At 34.6% G+C, this 11,918-nt stretch overlaps 1 protein-coding gene across 1 annotated transcript in view; it reads right to left on the reverse strand.

Annotated features, from left to right (window-relative positions):
- The window catches only part of LOC142338054 (disintegrin and metalloproteinase domain-containing protein adm-2-like), a 37,986-nt gene that overhangs the window by 23,781 nt on the left and 2,287 nt on the right, over positions 1 to 11,918 (reverse strand). The window contains exons 2-3 of the mRNA XM_075387686.1: positions 11,660 to 11,897; positions 6,533 to 6,667 (exon numbers count right to left, since the gene is read on the reverse strand). Of these exons, the coding sequence (XP_075243801.1) occupies positions 6,533 to 6,667; positions 11,660 to 11,897 (373 nt within the window). The remainder of the gene's footprint in view (positions 1 to 6,532; positions 6,668 to 11,659; positions 11,898 to 11,918) is intronic.

Here is an 11,918-nt window from a genome sequence, read left to right on the forward strand (position 1 = left end):
TCCGTTGCATCTATTAGAAAAAGTAGAAAAGGAACTAGACAAAAACTAATCAATGACAAGCCAATAAACACATTAGATAATTGCCCCGACGATGTTTTTATCAGACCCGTTGTAATCAAGGTAAAGAATATCAATCAGTGAAACTAGCACTCGACTCAAAGAAGCTTAAGAAAGCCTTACATAATAACAAATATCAAATGCAAAGCATCGATCACCTTATCGATGCCAGTTGCATTACATATATCGGAGAAACAAAAATCCCGGGGCCATATTAGTTTTCCAAAATCGGCCTAAAAGAGGATACAACCAAATTCCTTAGGACAACGCAATTGCAGACCATTGCAATTTCGGTATTCTCGGGGGTCGCGCTACAGGCACATATATAGTCATTAATGGCTTCTATGACCTCTATGGCCTAACGGATATGCCTGCAACCTTTCAAAAAAGAATAAATAAAACGCTTGAAGGCATAACATCGAAATTCCATTTCCTCGACAACATTTTAGACATAACGAAAGGATCATTAAGCGAGCATAATCACGAACTCCTCAAAAGACTAGAAAAATTAGACAAAGAAGGTTTAGCAATAAACTTACAAAAGTGGGAATTTGCCAAAAATATAATCGAATGGCTTGGGTTCCAATAGCTCCCCAGGTAACAACTCCACTTGTCGCAAAAACGGAAGCTATAATGAAACTCGAACATCCCAAAACACTAAAACAATTACGATCGTTTATGGGAGGAATACATCATCTTAAAACAATCGCCTAAACCGGAACGAAATACACTCGCAAGCAATCCAAAATATTAAACAGAGATTAAAAGAAATTATCGAAAACATACACTTCGATACAACAAAAGAAACACGAATTAAGTGCGATGCAAGCAATAATGGCCTCGGAGCCAGCATCGAACTAAAACATGATAATGTATGACATACAATAGCGTTTGCAAGTAGATTCTTAAACAACTACGAAAACGGTTACAGTACAAACGAACTTGAATTCCTAGCAGTTGTATGGGCAGTTGATCATTTTAAACATTATCTACACGGCCAGAAATTCAAACTTCTAACAGATCATCAGGCTCACCTTTCGGCATTCAAACAAAACAGGGGGAACAAAACCTACCAACGCCGTTTAACTAGATGGGCAGACAGACTTCTCCCGTTTAATTTCACACTCGAACATGTCCCAAAGGGAAGGACATGGCGTTTGCAGACTACTTAAGCAGAAATTCATCCCAATCCCCTCCCCCACCATCAACCGATGACACACAATTCGTAATATATACTATAAACACACTTAATTACACTCTGCTACGCGATGCTTTCGACAAAATGAATGCAGCCAAATACCAAACAGGCCATGACGTCATAAAAAATAAAGCGCGTAACACACAGAAAACTAAGGCTTTTTGCCAATTTCGTTACAACAATCAGTCGCTATTTTGCAATTCTATTTCTCAATTTTCAATTCAATCTTATTCATTACATTCTGTTCGATCAATTTCAAACAGGCCCAAACTCCAAAAAAAATTTGTTACAACTAGAAAAAAACCACAATTTGAGACATATTTACAACCCATTATCAAGAGAAAGAGAGCCCCTAACAAATCAAAAATGGCAAGCCCATCAAAAATTTGTATTTCAATTAGCACACAAACCGAAGGAAGCTCCAGCAAAGGCCATGGCAGAGCCCCATTACGGGATGATCCCGATACAATTATCTATGCCTTGGGCATTGAGACAAACATGCCACAGTACCGCAAATGTCTAACCCAGTATTCGGAGAAGAGTTCTTAGCTGAGGCTACAAACAAGGACAAGCAACTTGCTCCTATTATCAAAGTCATTCAAGACCGTAAATGGTCAAAATTAAAAGAAGTTAGCCCTTAATTTTACTCTCTCAAACGTGACTTATCGGTCACTCCCTCGGGATGCATTTTATACGATAGGACACTAAAGATCCCAAAGTCGCTCAAGCAGATGGTTTTTGACTCCCTTCATCAAACACATCGTGGAGAAATAGGAAAGCTCCGATTAGCGGATCTCATATGTTCCCCTGCATTCACCGAGATGTAAACTAAAAGGCACAATCGAGTCCGTACTGCATCAAGAATGGTAAAAATCTAAAACCATTACAAGCTAAATCAAATTTAGGCACCTTCCCCGTCCTATCCGAACCAAATGAAGAAATCCAAATTGATTTGCTGGTCCCTGAACATGCCACGCACAAAAGGATGACTACTATGCATTAGTTACAGTGGACCGCTTAACACGATACCCCCATAAGCAAGTATATAAAAATTGTGATATAGAGAGAGCGCTCAAATATTTAGATGAATATTGTAGCTTTCACTGTACCACGCTCTATAAGATGCGATCAAGCTCAAGCTTTTAAAACAAGGGAATTCGAAATTTACTGTAAAGATAAAACATCAAACTTATTCTAGCACCAGCTGGGGATGACCGAGCAACAGGGATGGCTGAACGCCTAAATCAAACCTTTAAACAAAGAATAGCGATAACGCAATCAGATCCACTATGGTCCAATTCCGATCTAGCAGACATTGTAGCAACAAATAGAGTTAAAAAACCGATTCCTTTTTCAGTCACAAAAATAAAACCGTTTGAGGCACATTTCGGCAGACCTCCTAAAACTGAATTATCAAACATCCTTGTAAAACCAAACAAATCAAGGTCATCGTATCATAGAATATAATCCTTCGCTTCAGACTACGTGAAGCTGAAAAAACCCGTACTCCTCATAGAATCAATGTGGGACCTCGAAAACGACTCCAAACAGGAGCTCGCTATCCGCTACAAAGTTGAGGTGGCACCAAAAGAAGATAAGCCCCCGGTACAGTCATCGGACACATCCCATTCAGAGAACGCGCCGCTGCTTAGCCTCAAGCGCGTTCCTGGTAGGCTTACACCATCACAATTATTATTATCCTTCGGTGATAAAACATCAACAGTGATTTACAATAAGGAAAATATAGCTCGAAAAACGATAGCACGTAAAACAAATCCCGCGACACGAGGATACCTAAAACCTCAATGGAACATTATTCCAGATGGAACGATAACTAATTGCACACCCCACACTATTACTTTCGACACAAATAATCCGCAGAACACGGTCATAAGGCAAAACGATCTGGCGATTGTCACACAAACTGCACTCAATCAAGCAAAAACGGTAACCGAATTTAAACCACGTTTGACAGATATGGTTGCATGCAAAACGGTTAATGAATGCCACAGTAAGCAACGTAAATTAAATCGCTTTTATTTTGAAGAACCAGCTGCACGAGCTACCTTGATCCAGTCAGCAAGTTCCATAGGCCAAAACTCAGCTCAGTGCAAATTTGTCAAACTAGCCAAAGCTAACCAGAAGAAGCAAGCAAAGCCTAAGCCAAAGCCAAGAGGCAGTTGGCAAAAAAGACGGATATTGCCAGGGCTACAACTTTCGCCCAAAAGTCGAAAGAGGCAGCACCTAAGCAGAGCCAACGTAAAACTTTCAAATCGGAAAAACGTGGAGTACTTTATTCTAGCTCATCTGAAAATAGTTATTTCATGAAGTCCACTCCGGACAATTTAAAGTCCTCTTCAACTGTCCGTACATTCAACATCCGCGAAACTCCCACAGGTCGACCTTCAAGTTTACAACATCCTTAAATCCGAACGACTTTATGAAATCACCATTCGATCCATCGAAGGTCCCCGGACAGAAGCAAAATGCGATCAACGCCGCGAGTCGACAAAATTGTTGATCGAATCTGGAATCAGTCGTCCTCTAGCAAAGAGCCAACTTATGATAAACCAATAGAATTGGTATAAATAGATAGTTCCAACTCCACAGATAAGAACACTAATTCGTCACATTGGAGTCCACTCCGAATGAAGAGAGCCCAATTTTAGAAGCCAAACTATTCATCGCAAATGAGACGGAGGAGCACGAGGTAGGAGAAGCGAGTTCCATTTCGGATATCAACCCCAGAGACTCCTATGACCCATCAGAATTTTGAGCCCAAATTTCTTTCCAGCGGGGGGATGTTATTGTGGAATTCCACAAGGAGCACAACTTAGCAATTTATTTCAAGCAAATCAATCCCTAGGGATCGCAACCAAGCATCACAAACTGTTATTTTTAATTCTCTCCTAATTATATCTAGATATATTTATCATTCGTTGCAATTGTTCATTTATATGTCAAGTTCCCGGAACGATTTCTGTTTCTTTAGTTAGCAGATATTGTCTGGTAACTAAATGAGTTCAAACTCTTGCAAGTCGCTTTATAAAAAGCCCACGTGACAACAAAAATAGAGAAGTTAACGTTCAGTTGAATCGAATCGAGTAACCCCGAAATTAAGTATTTAACCGCCAGTGTTTCTCCCAGGGATCAGCATAACAGTTATTTTTATTTTTATTGTTATTATTATAATTTTTTTAAACATTATTATTATTACTATTATTATTAATATTATTATTATTATTGTTATTATTATTATTATTATTATTATTATTATTATTATTATTATTATTATTATTACTATGGTTATGATTATTATAACTAATATTTTTATTTTTATTATTAGTAATCTTATTTTTATTATTGTTAAAATGAGGATCGTTGTTTTGTTTAGGTGATTGTTATTATCATTATTATCAATATTCGTCTTATTATTATTATTATTATTATTATTATTATTATTATTGTTATTATTAAAATAATTATTTTTGTTATTATTATTTATATTACTATTATTTTCATTATTATTATAATAATTATTATTAATATTGTTATTTTTATTTGTACTGTTATTGCTATTATTATCATAATTATTATTATTATTATTATTATTAATATTATTATTAATATTATTACTATTTTTAGTATTATTTTTATTATTATTATTTTTATTTGCATTATTGTTGTTTTTATTATTATTACTAATATTGTTGTTATAAGGATGATCGTTGTTTTGTTCAGGTTACTATTATAAATATTAATCTTAACATTACAATAATAATAATAATAACAAAAATAGTAATGATAATAAAAAATAATAATAAAAATACTAATAATAATACTAATAATATTTGTTATTATTATTATTAATGTTATTAGTACCATTAATATTAATTTCATTATTTTTATTTTTGTTATTTTTTTTGTTATTTTTAATAATATTATCCTTATTATTTTTATTATTATCATTATTATTATTATTATTATTATTATTATTATTATTATTACTATTTTTATTATTATTATTATTATTATTATTATTATTATTACTATTATTATTATAATAAGGTTAAGAGTATTATTGTCATTATTATGATTGTTATTATTAATTTTTATAATAAAATTATTATTAATATTATTATGATTAATATTTTTATTGTTTTTGAATTTTGCGGTGAATTTTTGTAAGAAATGCGGTGAATTGCGGTGAATTATTTTTTTTCACAGCATTTACCGCTTTCACTGCTTTTCTTACATTAATTTGCCACAAAAGTCGATGCGGTGAATTTTTGTAAGGAATGCGCTGATTGCGGTGAATGCGATGACAATAAATATTTCACCGCATTTCACCGCATTTCTTGCAAAAATGCACCACATTTCTTACAAAAATTCACCGCATCGACTTATGTGGCAAAATAATTTAGGAAAAGCGGCGAAAAAGGTGAATGCGGTGAAAGAAGCAACTCACCGCATTTCACCACATTTCTTACAAAAATTCACCGCGGAATTCATCGCATTTGCTTTCCAAAGTTTACTCAATGTGCTTTAAATTCACAAGAAATATCAACGACGTCTGCCAAGCCACTATGAGAAACGAGCCAAAGTTTGATCATGGGTGATTATTGTCTGGATGGCTCAGATCAGGTCTGTTCACTGGACTGAATGAGTGCGATCATTAAAGCACATCATACTGGAGACGATCATATTCGCCAAAAATAGGCATTGGGGACTACCCCAAATTGCCCACCCCATGTAGAGTATCACCCTCTATAATTGATAAAACGCTTACAACTGTATATATAAACCCGGGTCAAGGTTTGGCGGTGAATTTTCGTGAAATGAGGTGAAATTCGGTGAAAAAAAATTTTCACCGCGTATTTCTTACATCATTTTGCGGTGAATGGGGTGAATTTCGCGGTGAATTTTTGTAAGAAATGCGGTGAAATATTTTTTTTCACTGCATTCACCGCAATCACTGCATTTCTTGCAAAAATTTGCCGCATTCACCGCATTTCTTACAAAAATTCACCGCATTCAGCTCATTTACAAAAATTCACCCAAAAACCTCGACCCGGGAACTGCAATCGATAACTCCACCTCATAGTGGGCTGCGGAAACCGTTTTCATTGCAAAAAGTGGGAAGTTTGTTCAGGTATTGTAATCGAAAGAAAAATTCGCAGAGGGGCTTTAAAGAAACAGTTCAGGCGATTGAAGAGCATAGAAAGCTGTTGATCAGATTATGTAAATAATCTAGATCAACTCCAATTTTGAATTTACTTTTTATGATTGTTATTGCACGCCTTGACGTCTCCATCCTCAGATAATCCACAGTTTCCATAATTCTTGCCATTTTTGTTGAGTTGCCAACATCTGCTCTCGTCTTCTTTATGGAGACTATCACTTTGAAATAACCTTCAGAAAAACAACGAAAAATGTTTATCAGGAGGATATCTGAAATTGAAATTGTTAATTATCGCAGTATAAACACACATCAAGGGATAGTATAATGACAGAAAACGGTGACTTCCGATTTGCAGCCTTTAGCTATAGGTGCATTACAGAGCTGCCGTTACATCTCAGCATTGACGCAGGTCGAGGTCTTGGAAATTTTAAAGAAGACACCAAATTTCGGAGGAGCATCCCGGCTCAAGGTGTCAACGTAAAAAATTTCTCTAATTGTTATATATGCGGTGATGGCGATGAAAGCTGTAAGAATTGCGGTTATTAGCGGAGCATACGGTGAAAAAAATAACCGCAGTTCCTACAGAAATTTTCTGCTTTCAAAGCGTTCATGCTAAAAGATGTGGGTACTTCGGGGTAAGAAAAATTTCTTTTTCTCCACTTTTCGTCACAAATCTTACATACATTTTTCAAAGAAACCTCGACCCGGTATATCCTAAATTAAAAGAGAGACCTAGTTCAGAAGACCAGAAAAGACGACACAAGAAATGTTCGGTAATTTCCTTTTTCCACGTCAGAAATGTTTGGTATGTTCTGTTTGTTTGGTTTCGAATGAAACAAAAATTAACGTTTTGTTCATTTTCTTGGATTCGGAATGTTCCGTTTCTTAGATTTGGTTCGTTCGTTTTTAAACGTAAGAGAGTCGTCGGTTTCCTCCCTACAGAATTTTGAGTTTTTCCGTTTGAAATGTGTTGATTTTTCCAATTGAATTGTTTTCAACTTAATGATTGGAGGATTTTTGTTCAAAAAAATTTTAAAAGGATATACTCTCTTCTTAAGCTCTTTTGTAAGACTAATTGAACAGAAAATGATTTTTTGTTTGTTTTTAAAGTTAAAAGTTAACGGAAATTTTGGACGTTCATGGAAATTCTTTAAAGCACACTCATTGAAACTCGATTCATCATGAGAAATCAAGTTCTTCATCTCATGACTTCTTGTGAATTGAAATTAACTATACCGACGGTTTCTTACGCTTAAAAGCGAACATATAGTTGAGTCCTTACGTTTAAAAACCGAATATACCGACAATACCGAAAAAAAAACATAGAAGCTTTCGTCGTTTTTGCCTAAATAAAACCGAGCATTTCGACAACTTTGATCGTCTAAAAACATTTATCTCTGAGTTAGAGAGGTAGCGTTTTTCTTCAAAATCTAAAGGTAGCGTAAACAGTTCAGGGAAATTTTTTTGTCAATATCGCATTGCATTCTCGCAACAGTTATCCGGCGAGCTTTTAATCGCGATGTGATACTGAAGATGGAACTGTTAATTATGTAAGACTACTTTAAAATCTTTTCAACTCGACGTTTTTCTACAGAGAATTAATGTCCTGAATAGCGGGAAAATAGTTTTATTTCCAACAAAATGCGGTGAAAGTGCTGAAAGCCGTTTGTCTTTTAAAAGGTTAACTCTTGGCGGTGAGGTTTTGTAAGAATCGCGATTTTTAGCGGTGGAATTTTCCTTTGCCTTGGTTGCAAAATCTACAAAAAGGCTGTATCGGTTTTAAACTATTCAGTTTTCGAATGGCAAGTACTACTCCTACAACTGAGTCACAGATGACGTTACTCTAATTTATTTATTTTGAGTTTTGATTAAATTCCAGGCACTATATGGTAAAATCACGACCGTTGTTAAAAATTAGCGGTTTCTGGCGATGAATTTTTCGTTTTTGAAGCTATCGGTTTTAAGCGGTGCAATTTTCATTTTTACCGTTAATCATAAAAAAGGAATATGTCGCCGCTGCCAAAGTAACGTTGAAATAAATTGGATCATTTCCGTTTGTGCCCCCCAAATAACATGGCACATATTATTAAATAGTTCATCTTTATGTAAAAATAAAGTAGGGGTTTGCAAATAATATAAAACCACTAATCCTGTGGGGGGGGGGGCAAAATTATTAGCTGAAAACTAAAAATTTTAAAAAATTACCGCTGTTAAATTTTTTGTTGCTTATTATGAAATATATGGGTTGACTGATTGTAGGATGTGCCGTTTTTAACAATGAAATTTTTAATGTCAACGCTTTTACGGCATTCAGCGGAGAAAACCTCAATTCTTACATTCAATCAGCGCGTTTACTGTATTGCTTGCATTCTTAAAGGATTTTAGCGTTGACACTTCTTGAAGGATTTTAGCGTTCACATCCAAATTTAACCAGTATATTCAATGTGTAGTAGGTTCTGTTGCGATTGGCGCAATCCAGTAGGCTACAATAATAACGCACAAAAAAACGAAATAAAATTTACAAATGCTTGAATCAAAGCCAAACCAACAATTTTGGAAGCACTATTTTAAATAATACGTATCACCGCACAGCTGGCACCTAATCGCAGACGAATAACTTGCTCTAAAGTAAACAAAATGAAATCATCAATTTAATGAGAGCATTAAAATTTTTCAATCCGAGTCAGAGCCAATTGGCCTGGAAACACGTCTATAATTTTACCATCTCATTCCGAGAAGCCTTATTTTATAGTTTTTACGAATCACAAACTGTGGAAACTGCCGATGAAAATTTGAAAATATTATCTGCGTTTACTGGTTGCATAAACAGTTCTCAAGGATTAAACAAATATTATGAGAAATATTTAGTAGAAAATAGTTTGAATATCGTTGTTCTCTAAACATTGCACTTGTTTTTACCTGACAAAAAGTTAACGTAAAGCAAGAACAAATTTCGAATTCAGTTTTTAAAGTTGTACGTATAACAAGATTTTTTTTGTGCGTGAAATATTTGTTGTAAATGAAGAAAAAACTTCACTGCGACATTTCAGACGTTAAATGTTCAGGTTGTTTTATTGCTATTAATTAAAATCAGTATAGGAAAAATGCTACCGTTACAATTTTATTAGTTTTATGAAATGATATAATGTCATACACTATGGTACCGAAAAGCTACGTACACCTCAAGAATTTTTCAAAAAAGCGCCACATAAGTCAAACAAGACATTTTGAGTTCAGACCAGTTTACTAGTTACAATTCATTGCGTTTGCTTTTTTAGCTTTTTAAACGTTAGTTTTTCTTGCAACATGTGAGTCACTTTTCCCACACTTTTTAATCAATTTTTCCCAACGAACTTTTCCGAAATGCATCCAAAATGCCCATAAATTTTCTTTTGGATTCAGATCCGGACAATTTGCTGAACAATCCGATGCCTCCCGCATTTTTTTGTGGAAGACATTGCTGACAATTCACAGAAAAATCATTTGATTTATTCAAGGAAGCATCATCTTGTTGACAACTAAGGTCTTGAAAATGGTATTTTTTAAACTTGTTTAGGTAAAATAGAACCATCAGCATGTTTGAACATCTCGCACAGACAATTTCCACCCCTATGAGTGCATTTTACCCCCAAACATAAGTGATCGCTTGTCTGAACTCGAATTTGTTGTTTATGGTGGCCAAGAAATCTCGCTCCTTTTCTTCCCGGAAACCGTAGAATTCCTTCGCTAGAGACGCCTTGATTATGTTATTTTTTTTCGTTTCCTTTGTATGCCTACCGTCTCCTAAATCTTGATTTAAAGCTGATTTGCTTTTGTTTTCGGTCCACGAAATTTTGATATTTCGAATTGTAGCAGCGTGGCAAACAGCAAACGAACGAAGCGGCTTAGCCATCTTTTCTGTGCAAGCGTAGAGAATGAAGATCAGATCTCGTTTAAAACTTCAAAATTTCACGCATTTCTTCACGCAATAGCGCTTCAAATCAAACGTTTTGAGCAAATATAACGCTTAAGGAGCACAAATTGTGCTGTACCTAGGATTTTGCTACCTTTGTGTATATAGTCCAAAAGGAAAATACATATGTTAAAATATCAATGCAGCAAAATGTGTGTTTTTTCTGAAAACTTGCAAATCAAACTAGATATTTCATTCAGAAAAAAGTTAAGTTATTGAATTTTAAAAATTTATCAAACGCTTTTTCATTGTTCGAATAGTCAAAAACATCATGAGTATATTTTAATGGATATTAACACATGGAGAAGAACTTACTGTTGGCTTTGACGTCGTTTTTTGCATTATACATTAGCTATGAGCTTTAATAATTTTTTACAAGGAATCAAATTTGTCGAAAATTTTTTTGAATCTATAAATAAAGAAATCTGTGTTCTTCTGAATTAAATCTAAATGATAGACAGTTACAGTTAACTAGAATAATTAAGCATAAATTAACAAAATTTACCCTAAAAAATTTTTCTGTAAGATTTGTTCAATTGTTGCTAGTTTGTATAAATTTAAACTACCTATCAATAGACTTAAAAAAGCTTCGAAATTCAGAAAAACTAGGAAAACAGATGCGTCCTGTAAAAACGAAAAAAAATTTTACGAGAAAAGTTTGCAGAACAACTGCGAAACTTTCTGTGTTAACACAAACTCAAGTTGAATTATGTTCATGCATTGACGCCCATAAATAACCTACCAATTTTAATAACAAGTTCTGGGTCTGCATTTTTAGAACATTGTACTTGACAAAACATTTGATGCTAGTGTACTTTTAGACCCCAAATGTTTGATTTTCTGCAAATTTAATTGAAAAATCAGAAAAATTATAGTAAACTAATATAAAAAATGGAGCAAAGAGTGCGTATAATTGATCAGCTGTTTTTCAGCTGTAAAAAAGGCTTTGACTAAATTAATGGCAATTCATTGCAAAATTCATTACAAAATATATTAGCAAAATTACCATATTTTATCAAAAGTTCCTCCAAAAAGGAAAAAGTGAAAAATCAGGCAGTTGATAACGAAATTTAAACTTCGATAACTACTAGAAAAAGACAAAATTAAAATCTTCCTCTTAATTTATTCTACATTTCATGGGTTTTCCAAAGATATCAATCAAAATATTCCACTTCAATTATATCGATTGCCCAAAATTGCGACTCAACAAAAAAGTTGAGCATATATCCCTCACACTGAGTAAGAGAGATTGGAACAATTACACGCTTACTTGAGGCACTGGGAATAAAAGGTTCTGCAACTTCCGACATAGCAGTGTCCAGACACACCATTTGCTTGACAGCTGGCACCAGATCTGCGGTAGAGGTCACTTGGACACTGAGCATGCCAACCATCACAGTACTCTGCCTTGTCACAGTCACTGACAGCTTCACGACATTTGTCTCTCGAACTCCTCACACTGCATGTCATTGGATCACAGCATAGGTCCATCGTGGAACAAGTTGCACCTTGAATAACACATCTTCAAC

The sequence above is a fragment of the Convolutriloba macropyga genome, chromosome 4, assembly GCF_964194025.1.
Source record: "Convolutriloba macropyga chromosome 4, txConMacr16.3, whole genome shotgun sequence".
NCBI lineage: Eukaryota > Metazoa > Xenacoelomorpha > Acoela > Convolutidae > Convolutriloba > Convolutriloba macropyga.